Raw genomic sequence first — 20737 nt, 5'->3', positions numbered from 1 at the left:
AACCAAACACCTCTCATCACCCCGAGAACACCATCCCCATGGGGGTGGCAGCATCATGATGTGGGGATGTTTTTCATCGGCAGAGACTGGGAAACTGGTCAGAATTGAAGGAATGATGGATGGCGCTAAATACAGAAAAAATATTGAGGGAAACCTGTTTGTCTTCCAGAGATTTGAGACTGGGACGGAGGTTCACTTTCCAGCAGGACAATGACCCTAAGCATACTGCTAAAGCAACACTTGAGTGGTTTAAGGGGTAACATTTAAATGTCTTGGAATGGCCTAGTCAAAGCCCAGACCTCAATCCAATTGAGAATCTGTGGTATGACTTAAAGATTGCTGTACACCAGCGGAACCCATCTAACTTGAAGGAGCTGGAGCAGTTTTGCAGTTTTGGCAAAAATCCCAGTGGCTAGATGTGCCAAGCTTATGGAGACATACCCCAAGATACTTGCAGCTGTAATTGCTGCAAAAGGTGGCTCTACAAAGTATTGACTTTTTTTGGGGGGGGGGGGGTGAATAGTTATGCACGCTCAAGTTGTTTGTTTCACACAAAAAATATTTTGCATATTCAAAGTGGTAGGCATGTTGTGTATATCAAATGACCCCCAAAAATCAATTTTAATTCCAGATTGTAAGGCAACAAAATAGGAAAAATACCAAGGGGGGAGAATACTTTCGCAAGCCACTGTATATACAACTCTCTCTCTAGGTTCTGTAGTCCAGAGCTCAGCTGTGCTGAGCCAGACAGAGTGATAGGGTTCAGGGCCCGTTTTCATAAAGCACTGATCTAGGATCAGGTCCTCCCTGTAATACAATCTTCTTCATTATGATCTAAAAGGCTAAACTGATCCTACATTAGCACTCCTACTCTGAGACTCTCTTTATGAATACTGACCCTGAAATACACGGTGGGCCATAAAGACGAGTTTAATGAGTTCGCTGAGTGGACTTTAAGCACATGCTGTTGATAAAACCAAATGGTTGAGATAATGGAATCTTTATAACACACGCTGTCAATCAGATCCTTGGAAGGAAGGGTCAAGTTTATACCAGTCAGAGTCAGGCAGCTTTCTGAAGCCTCACATTTATTTTCTTTATTTATTGTATTGTTTCCATGGTTTGTTCAACATGAGAAGATTATTGGTTCTCATATCAGGTAAGACTTACCATGATCCTATGTGCAAGACTGTGTGTGAGTCTCTTAGAATAGTGTATCAGCAGGACTGTGATCTCATGTGTGGCTCAACAGTAATACCTAGAGGGAACGGAATGTTCATCAGGGGTCGTCAGTGATAAGGCTGTGATTGACAGGTGGATTTGTGGGACGTTGTATGATTGGAGGGGGAATGGGTGGACTTCTAGTAATCGTTATATTCAAATGGTTGCAATTGTAATCAACTTTCTTCAGTGGTGAATTTGCTTCGTAAATATGTGTCCAGCACGACAGAAAATAATCAACAGCGCTATTTAGAATGACCACACTTTACGTATTTCTTCATTTTGTCTCATTTTAGTAGATACACCTCCTGAATATTTATTGCAGTTCACCAATTTAATGTTGTCATTAAAATATACAATGATCAGATCCATGAAGTCCAGGAACTCCTCTAATAGGAATTTTTATTTTTCAGTCTTTTTTATCCTAGTTTCCTGTTGTCCTGAGGGAGACTTCCTGTGTGCGTCAGGCAAATGTGTCCCCGGTGATGATGTCTGTGATTTCAAGGACGACTGTGACGATGGTTCCGATGAGGAGTTCTGTGGTACGTCAATCTGAAATCCTCCTCCGAATTCTCTGCATACTCTTCAGCTCTAGAGAGGTATCATTCTCTCCTCTCTGTTCAACTCTTCTTTCTTCACGTTCAAAATGGCCGACAGAGGCTGTGGGAACCAGTTGTTTCTTCCTTTGATAAAAAAAAAACACACCATTCTGTCTAATTGTTACGAACCCCGTGGCTTTAAAAGTCTAGGGTGGATGGAAAAGAAACCCGTAACTTAACTCATGCAAATTAGAATATTGACAAGGAACAGTGAGAACAAAAATACGACAACCATAAGCTACCGTCAAACACAAATGTTTATTATAAACACACGGTAAACAGTTTGGGGAAAAGGGGCTGAGCTGGACCCAAGGAATGAAACAAAGTCAAAAACCCCTAAACTGATCTTGCCTGCCCCAAGAACTGCTAAGCTTACTGCTAACCGTACAAAAATACAGTGGGTGGTCCGATCAGGTCTAACTAGTGTGTTTAGACAAGGTTTTCCTACGGGTAGTGTATGCCCAAGGGCGACTTGCTAAACCCCCCTTTTCCCCAGGCACAAACAAACAACATAGGTACAATATGGACTAAACAGCAAAGGAGTGAGTACACAAAAACAAGACACCACAGTATACATACTCACAACAAAAAAGAGTATTGGTCAGAAAACACAACTCACTGGGTTTTTAAGACCAGGGGATGTGTGATATGGTAATGAAAACCAGAAACAGGTGGTGCAATACGGAGGAGTCTCCACTGATTGGTCCACCTCAGCAATCAGCAGACGAACGGATGTCGGACAGGTGGGACACACCAACGACCACCAATCAAGAAAACACGGGACACCTGTGATTAGGGCAGAAGGAGAGGAAAAACAAATACACATACAGGATACCTATATCCGTAACACTCCCACCCTTAAAAGAGCAAACCAACAATGGTTTGCGACTCAAGTACTATTACAACACAAAACAAATTCAAAGAGCAAAGGCATCCTCACGGGATAAAAAATAAATCCTATATCTCTAAATACGAGACAAAGCATCTGCCATCACATTATCCGAACCCTTTTTATTTTACTTTATAATTTTGCACAACAAGTGCCCAATGCATAAGGCGTTTGTTCTGGTTGTACATACGGTGGAGAAAAACTAAGGGGTTATGGTCAGTATACACTATCACTGGTAGTGCACTGGAACCAACATAGACTTTGAACTACTGCAGAGCTAACAACAAAGCTAGAGCTTCTTGTTCAATGGTTGAATAGTTAGTTTGACATTTGTTAAATTTCCGCGAAAAATAACAGACAGGATGGTCCACTCCACTCTGGTCCGGCTGCAGTAGAACAGCACCAGCCTAGTTGTCATAGTGCCGTTTCATACGTCTCTGTGAGGAAGACAGCCAACATGGGATACCTGTATCCTTAACACTAATAATCAAATACTTTCTATCCCTTTAGATTTAGTCTTAGTGTTTCTCTAGCGCATCATATTCATTAGGGCACACCGTAGCAAAGCGCTTTTCAATAACAATAAATAAAACAACAAGCGTTTCTATTGGACAAGTTCAGGTAGTCCATCCCTGTTTCCGCCTGTTTTCTTCTGTTTGGTGCTTAATGAATATGACCCTGGTGTCCCCTCTCAGGGTCTTGTGATTTTGAGCGCCACTCCTGTGGATGGAACGACAGCAGTGTGGGAGTGTACCGCTGGAGTCTGGAGATGGCTAACATCAGCCTGATACCTGGACAGGACCACACCACGGGATCACCCTGGGGTATATGTCTCAATACACTCACACACACACTAAGATCATCTTAACCCCATTGAAACTAAATGGACGAAAGATGATCTTAGTGCTACGTTGCTTTTGGGAAACCCAGCCCTAGTGATTAGAATGGTCACATAGCTCCATTGTTATGACTGCTGTATTGTCCTTGTGCATATTTGTACAGTATCTGTGCTGCCTGGTTGATGTGTGTGTTTATGTGTCCCAGGTCATGTTATGCATGTGGAAGGAGACTCAGCAACACACTTTGTCAGGGCCGTGTTGGAGCATTCCGTTGACAAACCAATGGCTTTGGGATGCCAGATAAGGTAAGGAGAAATGTTGTACTAGTCAGTGTTTCCCTTTGATTTATGGCACAGATGTCTTAATCATTGCGTAACAAAAAGAGAAGGAGGGAGAGATAGTGAGGTAGTAAAGTCATAGTTTTTCATCTGGGAATAAGTTTGTTTTGTGTCTTCTTAAGTCTTTAATAACCTGATGGTGTATTGAAACAGCTTTTTACTATAATACAAACAAATGCTTTTCAATGTGGTAGCTAGAGCTAATTTACTATGATATCAAGAAAGAGTTTAGACTTTTGTTTGTGGGTTCTTAGCCAGATGCAATCAGAGGTAATTGGCCTTAGCCATTACACCTTAACCATTACACTAAGAGGTCCAAGCCTCTTGTTGTACTAAGGATGCTGTGATATTTTCAGCTTCTGGTACCACCTCAATAATAACTTTAGTGCATCCTCTCGGATGTATCTGAAGATGATCAGAAACACTTTGAGCACAGAATTACTGCTGATCTACAAGCCACAGCAGACTAAAGGATGGGAGAATGCTACGGCCTTCATCGGTAATCAACCAGGAGGTTTCAAGGTTGGCATTGGAAACACACACACTCACACACTCATACTAGTGCATGCACACTCTTTCTCTCTCACTCACTCGCTCTCTGTCTCTGTCTTTGTCTCTCTCTCTTTCTCTCCCCTTAGCTGGAGTTTTCTGTGGACCCCTCATCCTTTGGAGCTCAGGATATCATGCTGGATGATATCAGCTTTGAGAGCTGTGGGGAGGGGGAAATACCTGCAGGCTCCCAACTCCTCACCTGTGACTTTGAGAAGGACACCTGTGCCTGGTAATGATAATAACAATAACAACCATAATAAGAATCAATTTAATCTCCAATCCTCATTCTCATCATCATACTCATCATCATCATCATCATCATCCTTAAGCTAACATTATTCCTGGTTATGTTTAAAGGTACCCAGACCACACTGTTTCCCTCCTGTGGAAAAGAGCAAGCGGAATAGACCACACTACTGGCACTGGTAAATCAAGTGTTTGCTAAACCACAGACTAGATGGAGAGATGGAAGGAGAGGTGTTTTAGTCAGGAAATATAAACAGGATTATTCTCTAGATGTGTGTTTTGTTTATTTGATTTTGTATGTATTGGATATTGTCTACACTACATATACAAAAGTATGTGGAAACCCCTTCGAATTAGTGTATTTAGCTATTTCAGCTACACCCGTGTATAAAATCGAGCACACCGCCATGCAATCTCCATAGACAAACATTGGCAGTAGAATGGCCTTACTGAAGAGCTCAGTGACTTTCAACGTGGCACCGTCATAGGATGCCACCTTTCCAACAAGTCAGTTCGTCAAATTTCTGCCCTGCTAGAGCTGCCCCGGTCAACTGTAAATGCTGTTATTGTGAAGTGGAAACGTCTAGGAGCAACAACGGCTCAGCCGCAAAGTGGTAGGCCACACAAGCTCACAGAACGGGACCGCCGAGTGCTGAAACGCGTAGTGCATAAAAATCATCTGTCCTTGGTTGCAACACTCACTACCAAGTTCCAAACTGCCTCTGGAAGCAACATCAGCACAAGAACTGTTAGGCTTTCCATGGCCGAGTAGCCGCACACAAGCCTAAGATCACCATGCACAATGCCAAGCGTCGGCTGGAGTGGTGTAAAGCTCACCGCATTTGGACTCTGGAGCAGTGGAAACGCGTTCTCTAGAGTGATGAATCACGCTTCACCATCTGGCAGTCCGACGGATGAATCTGGGTTTGGCGGATGCCAGGTGAACGCTACCTGCCCCAATGCATAGTGCCAACTGTAAAGTTTGGTGGAGGAGGAATAATAGTCTGGGGCTGTTTTTCATGGTTCAGGCTCGTTAGTTCCAGTGAAGGGAAATCTTAACGCTACAGCGTACAATGACATTCTAGACGATTCTGTGTTTCCAACTTTGTGGCAACAGTTTGGGGAAGGCCCTTTCTTGTTTCAGCATGACAATGCCCCCGTGCACAAAGTGAGATCCATACAGAAATGGTTTGTCGAGATCGGTGTGGAAGAACTTGATTGGCCTGCACAGAGCCCTGACCTCAACCCTATCGAACACCTTTGGGATGAATTGGAACGCCGACTGCGAGCCAGGCCTAATCGCCCAACATCAGTGCCCGACTTCACTAATGCTCTTGTGGCTGAATGGAAGCAAGTCCCCGCAGCAATGTCCCAACATCTAGTGGAAAACCTTCCCAGAAGAGTGGAGGCTGTTGTAGCAGCAAACGGGCGACCAACTCCATATTAATGCCCATGATTTTGGAATGAGATGTTTGACGAGCAGGTGTCCACATACTTTTGGTCATGTAGTGTATGTTTCTGTAGATTACATTTCACATTGTAATCAGAAACTAGGTTTCCATCCAATTGCAGACAGATTTTCATGCAAATATTGTAATACCTGCATAAAAACAATATGTGCATTTTCCCATCAGAGATGTGTTTCCATCAAATTGACTTGTTGCGGATTAAATGCTGTGCGTGATGACGTAGTGCACATAAAATAACTTTCGCGATTAAATTCCCATTTACCGAATTAAAAAATACACGTTAATTGGGGTTCCATTGCATTTTCAACTCTAAAGATGGTTTTGTCACAAAAATTGTGCCCAATCTGGTTTTGGCACGTGCGCTCTGGCCAACAGCTTGGATACAGTGCTGGTAGGCTAGTCTATTATTATGGACTAGAGCGAGATTATTTTTTATTTGTCAAATGGCAGCCAAGCGTCGATCATCATGTCACCAGAATAAGACCCTCAATATTTATTGGAAAGGAGCATCAATTTCATCACCCTGTGATGTTCATAATAATGTATTTAATCTGAAGTCTAATAAACTGCATGCTTTCCCGAGTCGTAGTGGGAAGACCACACAACATGCAGCATCATAGCGTGACTCCATGTTTACTTCGATATGATGGTTATTATATCAATATGTCTGCATAAATGCGTTACCACCGCCATTGCTCGCATAATTAATTTTACTGAAAAAAAAAGATCCCACCTTGTCTAGCAAATGAGTTTTTTCGACATTTGGAAAATTTACCAAAACAATTGTTGTTTCTATCAGGACTGTCGTTTAATTTTGTATCCATACTTTACTCGCATAAAAAGGTTGGATGAAAACCTGGTTAGAGTACAAGATCGTTCTCAACCGTGTGTGTGTGCGTGTGTGTGCGTGTGTGCATGTGCATCCATGTGCTTGCATTACCAGGTTATTTCATGTCCATTAACGCCACCAGTAAACTGGACCCCTCATCAACTGCCAGACTCATCAGCTACCCTCAGCCAGCAGGCACAGTCATCTGTGTTAGCTTCTGGTATCGCATATACGGCAGTGATATTGGTAAGATGTTTTTTTAGGCGGCACTGATAGCCAAATTCAATATCTTTGAATTAATTATTTGTGAAAGACCATTTTTGTATTTTTTCGTTCCCAATAAAGATACAATTGAATTGAAAACAGACCAAATGGTGCCTATTGTCACAGTTGAACAGACATGACCCTTATCTGGTTCTCCTCCAGGCTCAGTGAGGTTCCTCACCAAGTCAGCCAGAGAGCCAGAGACTGTTGTGTGGATGAGACATGGGACTCAGGGGAACAAATGGCGCTTTACAGACCTCACCTTCACCACTGACACCCAACTACAGGTACGTACAGTATGTCGGATCTTAATTTGACCCCTTTCGTCGCAGGAGGATAATAATCCTGCAGCAGGATTTGAATTAATATTTAATATTTAGAATTGCCGCCCTGGGGCAGCTGGAAGCGGTGTAGGCTATACAATAACTTAGACTGCAGGTTCACTGGGCGATCCAGTGGTTACAGCCGCTGACCCGGCACACATATGCCAGAGTGGGTATGGGTTTGAATCAATAATGTATATAAATCCTGGATTGCTGATGCTATGTATTGGCACTCCCCAGTAGGAGCAGTGCTCCATAGGAATAAATGGTATTTCACTAAACATGTTCAAGGACAAAGTTACATGTATTTAAGTACTTTTCTGTTGTAGTGGGGACAGTAACATTAGTAATCTCTAAAAATTATATTTTAAGGAAAGAAAATGCATATATTCTTTCATTTTTTATTTTAATGTTTAGCTCACATAATATAATTTAAAACTATGCATTAAGGTGTCTGTAATAGAATAAATGTGGCAAAAACGAATGTATACATTAATAATAAATGCATTTCTATAGCTTCCCAAATATTTTTTTACATGTTGAGGGAGTGCCAAGATGGAGGTGCGGTGGCTTCAGCACAGCGCCCCTATTAATCATCTAGTGTATATATAAATCAAATCAAATCAAATTGTATTTGTCACATACACGTGTTTAGCAGATGTTATTGCGGGTGTAGCGAAATGCTTGTGCTTCTAGCTACGACAGTGCAGTAATATCTAACAAGTAATATCTAACAATTTCACAACATATACCCAATACACACAAAACTAGTAAGGAATGGGATTTAAGAATATATACAGTGAGGGAAAAAAAGTATTTGATCCCCTGCTGATTTTGTATGTTTGCCCACTGACAAAGACATGATCAGTCTATAATTTTAATGGTAGGTTTATTTGAACAGTGAGAGACAGAATAACAACAACAAAATCCAGAAAAACGCATGTAAAAAATGTTATGAATTGATTTGCATTTTAATGAGGGAAATAAGTATTTGACCCCTCTGCAAAACATGACTTAGTACTTGGTGGCAAAACCCTTGTTGGCAATCACAGAGGTCAGACGTTTCTTGTAGTTGGCCACCAGGATTGCACACATCTCAGGAGGGATTTTGTTCCACTCCTCTTTGCAGATCTTCTCCAAGTCATTAAGGTTTCGATGCTGACGTTTGGCAACTCGAACCTTCAGCTCCCTCCACATATTTTCTATGGGATTAAGCTCTGGAGACTGGCTAGGCCACTCCAGGACCTTAATGTGCTTCTTCTTGAGCCATTCCTTTGTTGCCTTGGACGTGTGTTTTGGGTCATTGTCATGCTGGAATGCCCATCCACGACCCATTTTCAATGCCCTGGCTGAGGGAAGGAGGTTCTCACCCAAGATTTGACGGTACATGGCCCTGTCCATCATCCCTTTGATGCAGTGAAGTTGTCCTGTCCCCTTAGCAGAAAAACACCCCCAAAGCATAATGTTTCCACCTCCATGTTTGACGGTGGGGATGGTGTTCTTGGGGTCATAGGCAGCATTCCTCCTCCTCCAAACACGGCGAGTTGAGTTGATCCCAAAGAGCTCGATTTTGGTCTCATCTGACTACAACACTTTCACCCAGTTCTCCTCTGAATCATTCAGATGTTCATTGGCAAACATCAGACGGGCCTGTATATGTGCTTTCTTGAGCAGGGGGAACTTGCGGGCGCTGCAGGATTTCAGTCCTTCACGGCGTAGTGTGTTACCAATTGTTTTCTTGGTGACTATGGTCCCAGCTGCCTTGAGATCATTGACAAGATCCTCCCGTGTAGTTCTGGGCTGATTCCTCACCGTTCTCATGATCATTGCAACTCCACGAGGTGAGATCTTGCATGGAGCCCCAGGCCGAGGGAGATTGACAGTTATTTTGTGTTTCTTCCATTTGCGAATAATCGCACCAACTGTTGTCACCTTCTCACCAAGCTGCCTGGCGATGGTCTTGTAGCCCATTCCAGCCTTGTGTAGGGTCTACAATCTTGTCCCTGACATCCTTGGAGAGCTCTTTGGTCTTGGCCATGGTGGAGAGTTTGGAATCTGATTGATTGATTGCTTCTGTGGACAGGTGTCTTTTATACAGGTAACAAACTGAGATTAGGAGCACTCCCTTTAAGAGTGTGCCCCTAATCTCAGCTCATTACCTGTATAAAAGACACCTGGGAGCCAGAAATCTTTCTGATTGAGAGGGGGTCAAATACTTATTTCCCTAATTAAAATGCTAATCAATTTATAATATTTTTGACATGCGTTTTTCTGGATTTTGTTGTTGTTATTCTGTCTCTCACTGTTCAAATAAACCTACCATTAAAATTATAGACTGATCATTTCTTTGTCAGTGGGCAAATGTACAAAATCAGCAGGGGATCAAATACTTTTTTCCCTCACTGTACATACAGTGGGGAGAACAAGTATTTGATACACTGCCGATTTTGCAGGTTTTCCTACTTACAAAGCATGTAGAGGTCTGTAATTTTTATCATAGGTACACTTCAACTGTGAGAGATGGAATCTAAAACAAAAATCCAGAAAATCACATTGTATGATTTTTAAGTAATTAATTTGCATTTTATTGCATGACATAAGTATTTGATCACCTACCAACCAGTAAGAATTCGGCTCTCACAGACCTGCTAGGTTTTTCTTTAAGAAGCCCTCCTGTTCTCCACTCATTACCTGTATTAACTGCACCTGTTTGAACTCGTTACCTGTATAAAAGATACCTGTCCACACACTCAATCAAACAGACTCCAACCTCTCCACAATGGCCAAGACCAGAGAGCTGTGTAAGGACATCAGGGATAAAATTGTAGACCTGCACAAGGCTGGGATGGGCTACAGGACAATATGCAAGCAGCTTGGTGAGAAGGCAACAACTGTTGGTGCAATTATTAGAAAATGGAAGAAGTTCAAGATGACGGTCAATCACCCTCGGTCTGGGGCTCCATGCAAGATCTCACCTCGTGGGGCATCAATGATCATGAGGAAGGTGGAGGGATCAGCCCAGAACTACACGGCAGGACCTGGTCAATGACCTGAATAGAGCTGGGACCACAGTCTCAAAGAAAACCATTAGTAACACACTACGCCGTCATGGATTAAAATCCTGCAGTACACGCAAGGTCCCCGTGCTCATCACTAAGCTAAGGATCCTGGGACTAAACACCTCCCTCTGCAACTGGATCCTGGACTTCCTGACGGGCCGCCCCCAGGTGGTAAGGGTAGGTAACAACACATCTGCCACACTGATCCTCAACACGGGGGCCCCTCAGGGGTGCGTGCTCAGTCCCCTCCTGTACTCTCTGTTCACCCATGACTGCATGGCCAGGCACGACTCCAACACCATCATTAAGTTTTTTAGGCCTGATCACCGACAACGATGAGACAGCCTATAGGGAGGAGGTCAGAGATCTGGCCGTGTGGTGCCAGGACAACAACCTCTCCCTCAACGTGACCAAGACAAAGGAGATGATTGTGGACTACAGGAAAAAAAAGAGGACTGAGCACGCCCCCATTCTCATCGACGGGGCTATAGTGGAACAGGTTGAGAGCTTCAAGTTCCTTGGTGTCCACATCACCAACGAACTATCATGGTCCAAACACACCAAGACAGTCGTGAAGAGGGCACGACAAAGCCTATTCCCCCCTCAGGAGACTAAAAAGATTTGGCATGGGTCCTCAGATCCTCAAAAAATTCTACAGCTGCACCATCGAGAGCATCCTGACTGGTTGCATCACCGCCTGGTATGGCAACTGCTTGGCCTCTGACCGCAAGGCACTACAGAGGGTAGTGCGTACGGCCCAGTACATCACTGGGGCAAAGCTTCCTGCCATCCAGGACCTCTATACCAGGCGGTGTCAGAGGAAGGCCCTCAAAATTGTCAAAGACTCCAGCCACCCTAGTCATAGACTGTTCTCTCTGCTACCGCACGGCAAGCGTGTACCGGAGTGCCAAGTCTAGGTCCAAAAGACTTCTCAACAGCTTCTACCCCCAAGCCATAAGACTCCTGAACAGCTAATCATGGCTACCCAGACTATTTGCACTGCCCCCCCACCCCATCCTTTTTACGCTGCTGCTACTCTGTTAAGTATTTATGCATAGTCACTTTAACTCTACCCACATGTACATATTACCTCAACTACCTCAACTAGCCGGTGCCCCCGCACATTGACTCTGCAACGGTACCCCCCTGTATATATAGCCTCCCTACTGTCACTTTATTTTACTTCTGCTCTTTTTTTCTCAACACTTTTTTTGTTGTTGTTTTATTCTTACTTTTTTTGTTTAAAATAAATGCACTGTTGGTTAAGGGCTGTAAGTAAGCATTTCACTGTAATGTCTGCATCTGTTGTATTCGGCGCATGTGACCAATAAAATTTGATTTGATTTGATTTGCTCAAGCCAGTGCATGTCCATTCCCGTCTGAAGTTTGCCAATGACCATCTGGATGATCCAGAGGAGGAATGGGAGAAGGTCATGTGGTCTGATGAGACAAAAATATAGCTTTTTGGTCTAAACTCCACTCGCCGTGTTTGGATGAAGAAGAAGGATGAGTACAACCCCAAGAACACCATCCCAACCGTGAAGCATGGAGGTGGAAACATAATTCTTTGGGGATGTTTTTCTGCAAAGGGGACAGGACGACTGCACCGTATTGAGGGGAGGATGGATGGGCCATGTATCGCGAGATCTTGGCCAACAACCTCCTTCCCTCAGTAAGAGCATTGAAGATGGGTCGTGGCTGGGTCTTCCAGCATGAAAACGACCCCAAACACACAGCCAGGGCAACTAAGGAGTGGCTCCGTAAGAAGCATCTCATGGTCCTGGAGTGGCCTAGCCAGTCTCCAGACCTGAACCCAATAGAAAATCTTTGGAGGGAGCTGAAAGTCCGTATTGCCCAGCGACAGCCCCGAAACCTGAAGGATCTGGATAAGGTCTGTATGGAGGAGTGGGCCAAAATCCCTGCTGCAGTGTGTGCAAACCTGGTCAAGACCTACAGGAAACGTATGATCTCTGTAATTGCAAACAAACGTTTCTGTACCAAATATTAAGTTCTGCTTTTCTGATGTATCAAATACGTATGTCATGCAATAAAATGCAAATAAATTACTTAAAAATCATACAATGTGATTTTCTGGATTTATGTTTTAGATTCCGTCTCTCACAGTTGAAGTGTACCTATGATAAAAATTACAGACCTCTACATGCTTTGTAAGTAGGAAAACCTGCAAAATCGGCAGTGTATCAACTACTTGTTCTCCCCACTGTATATATACAAGCAATTACAGAGCGGCATGGACTAAGATACAGTAGAATATTATAGAATAGGCCCCGTGTAGCTCAGTTGGTAGAGCATGGCGCTTGCAATACCAGGGTTGTGGGTTCGATTCCCACGGGGGCCAGTATGAAAATGTATGCACTCACTAACTGTAAAGTCGCTCTGGATAAGAGTGTCTGCTAAATGACTTAAATGTAAATGCAGTATATACATATGAGATGAGTAGTGCAAGATATGTAAACATTATTAAAGTGACTAGTGTTCCATTTCTTAAAATGGCCAGTGATTTCAATAGGCAGCAGCAGCCTCTAATGTGCTAGTGATGGCTATTTAACAGTCTGATGGCCTTGATATAGAAGCTGTTTTTCATTCTCTCGGTCCCAGCTTTGATGCACCTGTACTGACCTCGCCTTCTGGATGATAGCGGGGTGAACAGGCAGTGGCTCGGGTGGTTGATGTCCTTGATGATCTTTTTGGCCTTCCTGTGACATCGGGTGCTGTATGTGTCTTGGAGGGCGGGTAGTTTGCCCCCGGTAATGCGTTCGGCAGACCGCACCACCCTCTGGAGAGCCCTGCGGTTGTGGGCAGTGCAGTTGCCATACCAGGCGGTGATACAGCCCGACAGGATGCTCTCAATTGTGCATCTGTAAAAGTTTGTGAGGGTTTTAGGTGCTAAGCCGAATTTCTTCAGCCTTCTGAGGTTGAAGAGGCTCTGTTGCGCCTTCTTCACCACACTGTCTGCGTGGGTGGACCATTTCAGTTTGTCAGTGATGTGTACGCCAAGGAACTTGAAGCTTTCCACCTTCTCTACTGCGGTCCCGTCGATGTGGATGGGGGGGGTGCACCCTCTGCTGTTTCCTGAAGTCCACGATCAACTCCTTTGTTTTGTTGATGTTGAGTGAGAGGTTATTTTCCTGGCACCACACTCCCAGAGCCCTCACCTCCTCCCTGTAGTCGGTCTCGTCATTGTTGTTAATCAATCCTACTACTGTTGTGTCGTCTGCAAACTTGATGATTGAGTTGGAGGTGTGCTTGGCCACGCAGTCATTTCGTAGCCTAGTGGAGACCAATATCTATCTTGTGTTATTAAGCTACTGTATATAAAACAACGGTTGTTGATGTATATGGTTGCATTTCAGATACATTTTAGTAAATTTTAATGTTGCAGGAATAGGTCCTAGGCCTAGCATTTGAGCGCGCGAGAGAGAATATTATTTTGATAGCAGGTCTGATCCCAATGACTCGACTGCCCCCGCATGGATAGAAAGAGAACTGCTCATTTTCAACGAATCACAAGGCTCATTTGAATTTCCTGATCCAGCAGGAAAATTATCCACGACAAAAGAGTGATCAAGTTAAGATCCGACATCTGTACACTCACTACAGTGCGGAAAAAAAGTATTTAGTCAGCCACCAATTGTGCAAGTTCTCCCACTTAAAAAGATGAGAGAGGCCTGTAATTTTCATCATAGGTACACGTCAACTATGACAGACAAAATGAGAAAAGAAAATCCAGAAAATCACATTGTAGGATTTTTAATGAATTTATTTGCAAATTATGGTGGAAAATAAGTATTTGGTCAATAACAAAAGTTTCTCAATACTTTGTTATATACCCTTTGTTGGCAATGACACAGGTCAAACGTTTTCTGTAAGTCTTCACAAGGTTTTCACACACTGCTGGTATTTTGGCCCATTCCTCCATGCAGATCTCCTCTAGAGCAGTGATGTTTTGGGGCTGTCGCTGGGCAACACGGACTTTCAACTCCCTCCAAAGATTTTCTATGGGGTTGAGATCTGGAGACTGGCTAGGCCACTCCAGGACCTTGAAATGCTTCTTCTACGAAGCCACTCCTTCGTTGCCCGGGCGGTGTGTTTGGGATCATTGTCATGCTGAAAGACCCAGCCACGTTTCATCTTCAATGCCCTTGCTGATGGAAGGAGGTTTTCACTCAAAATCTCACGATACATGGCCCCATTCATTCTTTCCTTTACACGGATCAGTCGAACTGGTCCCTTTGCAGAAAAACAGCCCCAAAGCATGATGTTTCCACCCCCATGCTTCACAGTAGGTATGGTGTTCTTTGGATGCAACTCAGCATTCTTTGTCCTCCAAACACGACGAGTTGAGTTTTTACCAAAAAGTTATATTTTGGTTTCATCTGACCATATGACATTCTCCCAATCCTCTTCTGGATCATCCAAATGCACTCTAGCAAACTTCAGACGGGCCTGGACATGTACTGGCTTAAGCAGGGGGACATGTCTGGCACTGCAGGATTTGAGTCCCTGGCGGCGTAGTGTGTTACTGATGGTAGGCTTTGCTACTTTGGTCCCAGCTCTCTGCAGGTCATTCACTAGGTCCCCCCGTGTGGTTCTGGGATTTTTGCTCACCGTTCTTGTGATCATTTTGACCCCACGGGGTGAGATCTTGCGTGGAGCCCCAGATCGAGGGAGATTATCAGTGGTCTTGTATGTCTTCCATTTCCTAATAATTGCTCCCACATTTGACTTCTTCAAACCAAGCTGCTTACCTATTGCAGATTCAGTCTTCCCAGCCTGGTGCAGGTCTACAATTTTGTTTCTGGTGTCCTTTGACAGCTCTTTGGTCTTGGCCATAGTGGAGTTTGGAGTGTGACTGTTTGAGGTTGTGGACAGGTGTCTTTTATACTGAAAACAAGTTCAAACAGGTGCCATTAATACAGGTAACGAGTGGAGGACAGAGGAGCCTCTTAAAGAAGAAGTTACAGGTCTGTGAGAGCCAGAAATCTTGCTTGTTTGTAGGTGACCAAATACTTATTTTCCACCATAATTTGCAAATAAATTCATTAAAAATCCTACAATGTGATTTTCTGGATGTTTTTTTCTCAATTTGTCTGTCATAGTTGACGTGTACCTATGATGAAAATTACAGGCCTCTCTCATCTTTTTAAGTGGGAGAACTTGCACAATTGGTGGCTGACTAAATACTTTTTTCCCCACTGTACCTGTTCCACTTCCACTGTTACAGCTGGTTATACATCATATATAGCATACCTCATGTGTAGCATATTCTCCTATACTGAAACAATCAGGAAGAGTTGTGTGGTGTACATAAAGTTTGTTAGCAGGATTGCGGTACACAAACACACTTTACAACATTTGTCAATTTCTATACATTTTGACCATATACCATCTGTATTTTTCAATGTATTGTCTTGTATTTTGACCACAGAGCATGTGTGTTTTTCAGTTCATATTGGAGGCTGTGGTGGGTGGTAAGAAGGGTAGCATTGTCATAGACGACGTGGTAGTGCACAGCAGCAACAGCAGCAGCAGTGTGAATGGCTTCTGTCCGGCTGAGAGAGAGTGCACCTTCCAGGGGTCCCTGTGTGGCCTGCAGGGGGAGATGTCTGGAGACTTCACCTGGAACAGAACCACCGGGGCCCTGGGGGCCAACACCTCCAGCCCAGCGCTGGATCACACTCTGGGTACTGAACTGGGTGAGAGAGACACACACGTACGCACGCAGGCACTCGTACCCACACACACGCACACGCACACACTCATCCTGTATATGATGGTGTGTTTTTGCTCAGGATACTACCTGAGTGCCCAGCTGTGGAACCACCCCATGGGTAGCAGGGGGCGTATGATGACTGGGGTGAACGAGGCCACCCCTCACAGTGGAGAGTGCTGGATGTTTTGGTACCACATGGAGGGCAGGGCCTCAGGGGAGCTCAACATCTACCTGCAGCCCTTTCGAGGCTCCAGGACCCAGACTCTACTGTGGAGCAGGACTGGAGACCAGGGAGATCACTGGAGACACGGCCGAACTACGGTCCTCAGCCCTGATACACCTTACCAGGTACATGCAGACACTGCTGGCACTGGTACTGCTTTTACTGCTGCTACTACTACTACTACTGCTACTAATACTATTAGTAATACTACTACTACTACTACTACTACTGCTGCTACTACTACTACTGCTGCTACTACTACTACTGCTGCTACTACTACTACTACTACTACTACTACTACTACTACTACTACTAATACTACTACTACTACTACTACTACTACTGCTACTAATACTATTAGTAATACTACTACTACTACTACTAATAATACTGCTGCTACTACTACTACTACTGCTGCAACTACTACTACTGCTGCTACTACTACTACTGCTGCCACTACTACTACTACTACTACTACTACTACTACTACTACTACTACTACTACTACTACTACTACTACTACTACTACTACTACTACTACTACTACTACTACTACTAATAATAATAATAATAATACCGCTATTGCTACTACTACTATTACCAGGGTTGGGTAGTAACGGATTATATGTAATGGAGATTAAGTAATCCAATTACAAAAATGAATTAACTGTAATCAGCCCGGATGACTTTAAAAAATGTTTCATCGGGATTACAGTTACATTCTTAAAAACAGCTAATTACATTTAGGAATACTTCATCTAATATCAATAGGAACATTTGATAACACTTCTTCAGCACTGCTGTAATTTTGTGTACCCTCAAGACTTTTCACATGCCCTCAACTCGGCAAGATTCTATTGTCCTGCTGATCGCCCATCAAGGGCTCATGGCTTATTTTGTATTCCAATTGATTGAATCAATAGGTAAGGCTACCAAACCATTTACAACAGGCCCACTGGTCAATCAGAAAGTTGTCTGGACTCCAAAGAGTTGCTGCTTTGTAGTGTATTTACAGCTCACTTTCACTCTGTCTCTGAGTAGCTGGAAAGAAAATGCTTTCTAATTGCGCAACATTTCAAACCGCGAATTCTAGAACCCTATTTAGAATTGTAGGCTTATTGTCCAACCCAAATTTTATGACAATCACTGGTTAAGGTTGCACATCAAAGTATTTTGAATCATGCATTCCTGCTTGGACATGCTAATTAATCTAAACAATACATTTCTTGAATCATACTATTTTAGTAGTCTATTAGAATTAAGTAATTTGAATGGGTTTAGATAAGATCATTAGACTGCTCATTTGTTCTATTGCCTGACCGCGCATGACCAAATTCGTTGGCTTTTGCCACCAACTGAAAACGTTAAGAAAAAGTTTGTATTGAGCCCTGTGTATGGTCTCACAATATAAAATAGAAGGTGAATTATAGCATCTGTATGCTTTCACACTAGTCCCCAAATTGGAAATAGTCATGTAGTCATGTTACTATAGTATATTTTAGTTGTAGTTAAAATATGCCTGGGGTTTGAAGTGAAAGTAATCCAAAAGTAATCAGATGACATTACTCATTTTGAGTAATCCAAAGGATGACGTTACTGATTACTTAATTTTTCATATAACTGTAATCAGTAACAGGTAAACATTTTCAAGTTATCCGCCCAACCCTTGACTATTACTACACTACTGAATTGAAATCACATTGACCCCAACTGTGGTGTTTGCATGTAAAAGCCAAACACACATTTTGGTCATACGTTAACACTAAAAAGTAGATCCACACTGATACACAGTGTTATACCACATATAAGCCATTAAACATCTGAATGAGCGTCATAAAATCATCTACCAATGACGAGATAAAGAAAATAGGCATCTTCCCTTTCTGTGCTAGAGATGAAACAGCTGGCACGTACATGGTTGAGTTTGTCACAAAGTCTACCATGGTCTGCGATTTATAATCTTTGGGTAATCTGAAAACGGAAATATACCCTCAACATAATCAGATAAGTTTTGTGCAAACAGTCTAGTGAGTGCTGAAGTGCAGTCTGCAGTCAGGTTGTGCACTTCAACCCTTCAGTAGACCAGTAAAAGTCTCCTAGCACACACAGAGAGTAAGAATGAGAGTACTTGGCGATATCCAGACTGCGTATTAAAATGGCATCCTATTGGCACCCTATCCCTAAATAGTGCACTACTCTTGACCAGAGCCCTACATTGGTGCACTATATAGGGAATAGAGTGCCATTTCAGACAAACGCTAGATATAGTATGACTTCTACTCTGGGATCCAGGCTCTGTCGTAGCCGGCCGTGACCAGCGTCGTCCAGGGTAGGGGAGGGAATGGCCGGCAGGGATGTAGCTCAGTTGGTAGAGCATGGTGTTTGCAACGCCAGGGTTGTGGGTTCAATTCCCACGGGGGGACAGTATAAAAAAATATAAATAATGTATGCACTCACTAACTGTAAGTCGCTCTGGAGAAGAGCGTCTGCTAAATGACTAAAATGTAAAATGTAAATGATTCAGCTGAGGACACCTTCCTCATATGGCTACTGTTTACTGTACCCTGTAATCTACTTTCCCACTAATTTACCGTAATTTTCGGACTATAAGCTGCGCCTTTTTTCAAATTTTTCGACCCTGCGGCTTATATAACGGTGCGGCTAATCTATGGATTTTTACAGCTAACGGCCACTAGAAGACCTCCTAAATCTATGGATTTTACAGGTTACAGTCCACCAAATTTAACTCTATGGGCTCTATGACCGGTCCACGCCCCCCACCTTTAAGCGGCGGGCTCCAGCAGGAAAAGCTGGAGGCCGGAAAAGAGTGAGACAGGTAGCGCGCAAAAGTAAAAGTGGAACCGAGAGTGGTACGAGAGACAGAACGAGAGACAGAACGAGAGCAAGACAGACAGACATTACGAGAGCGAGACAGTTTGTCTCTTTCCCGACAATCCCCTCTGTGCACGAACCCTTACATATGGTAATTAAACAGTAAAACACCTGCGGCTTATAGTCCAGTGCGGCTTATATATGTACACATCATTCAATATCATTCAATTTAGCTGCTGCGGCTTATACTCCGGTGCGCCTTATAGTGCGGAAAATACGGTACATTTATGAAGCATGGACCCTGTACGTATTGTAATACAATCAAACACAGACAGTTCATAGATAGATTCAGTTCTAAGATTATGGCAATGTGTTGCAATGTGTTTCCTGATTGACAGGTCATCTTTGAGGCTGTGGCTGGGGATGGCCGTGAGGGGGACATTGCCATTGATGACCTCACCCTTTTTAATGGGCCGTGTCCACCACAAGGTGAGTGCGTCAATTAAGATATGACCAGTGGGATGTAAAAAAAATACAAACAAAAAACAGAAAGGTTACAGAAAGGCTCTGAAATCTATTCTCACTGTGTGTGTTCTTGTGTGCATGCATACATTCATACATCCGTGCGTGTGTATGCATGCATGCGTCCATCCGTGTGTGTGTGCGTCCATCTATATGTGTGTACACGTAAATCCATGCATCCATCCGCGTGTGTGTGTTCTGCAGGGTTCTGTGACTTTGAGATGGACTACTGTGGCTGGCTGAACAGTCCCCCAGCTGAGTCAGGAGTGGACTGGGAATGGTGGTCAGGGTCAAGTGGAGGACGCTTCGCTCCGACAGTGGACCACACCACCAACTCTGACCTGGGTAGGCTGCCTGTGTGACTGAAGGGATTTGATCCTAGGTCAACTCTGTCTGTGCCACAAGACTGTATTAGCTCACTGTAGGCTTGGGGAGCTAAAACAAGTCTTCAAGCCTGTGTGACCAATTGGGTTTGAGCCCTGGTCGGCCCTGTTCCACAAAACAGTGTTAGCCTGCTGAAGTTTATACCCAGGGCACAGAGTTTTCCCGGTTTGGTTTTCATTGTCTAAAGGAAATGACTTTAATTGTGCTGTTTGTTGTGGCTCTACCCTCCAGGACACTACATCATCTTCTTGTCAGATAGCTTTTCCTCTGGACTAGAGATTGCCCAGCTGCAGAGTGAACCTATGGAGGCGGTAGAGAATGCATGTATAGAGTTCTGGTACTTCATGAGCATGTGGGGAACCATGGGTAAGTAGCCTAAACTGGCTCTGATATGGCTGTAAATGGTGAAGGCTA

General features: G+C 43.6%; 1 protein-coding gene across 3 annotated transcripts in view; it reads left to right on the top strand.

Annotated features, from left to right (window-relative positions):
- si:ch211-106h4.4 (MAM and LDL-receptor class A domain-containing protein 1) overlaps window positions 1–20737 on the top strand; it is a 64426-nt gene that overhangs the window by 4516 nt on the left and 39173 nt on the right. Inside the window, exons 1-14 of one of the 3 annotated variants that reach the window (XM_045206250.1) lie at window positions 727–1159; window positions 1635–1763; window positions 3405–3533; window positions 3754–3853; window positions 4243–4408; window positions 4525–4667; window positions 4796–4863; window positions 7097–7228; window positions 7409–7533; window positions 16096–16345; window positions 16442–16710; window positions 19816–19906; window positions 20144–20284; window positions 20555–20689. In XM_045206250.1, the coding sequence (XP_045062185.1) occupies window positions 1132–1159; window positions 1635–1763; window positions 3405–3533; window positions 3754–3853; window positions 4243–4408; window positions 4525–4667; window positions 4796–4863; window positions 7097–7228; window positions 7409–7533; window positions 16096–16345; window positions 16442–16710; window positions 19816–19906; window positions 20144–20284; window positions 20555–20689 (1906 nt within the window). In that variant the 5' untranslated portion in view covers window positions 727–1131. Of the gene's footprint in view, window positions 1–726; window positions 1764–3404; window positions 3534–3753; window positions 3854–4242; window positions 4409–4524; window positions 4668–4795; window positions 4864–7096; window positions 7229–7408; window positions 7534–16095; window positions 16346–16441; window positions 16711–19815; window positions 19907–20143; window positions 20285–20554; window positions 20690–20737 lie in introns of those variants that run through there. The other 2 variants (XM_045206251.1, XM_045206249.1) reach the window with 2 other exon arrangements.

This window comes from Coregonus clupeaformis, chromosome 21, assembly GCF_020615455.1.
Source record: "Coregonus clupeaformis isolate EN_2021a chromosome 21, ASM2061545v1, whole genome shotgun sequence".
NCBI classification, from domain to species: domain Eukaryota; kingdom Metazoa; phylum Chordata; class Actinopteri; order Salmoniformes; family Salmonidae; genus Coregonus; species Coregonus clupeaformis.
This window is presented reverse-complemented; position numbering and strand designations above follow the sequence as displayed.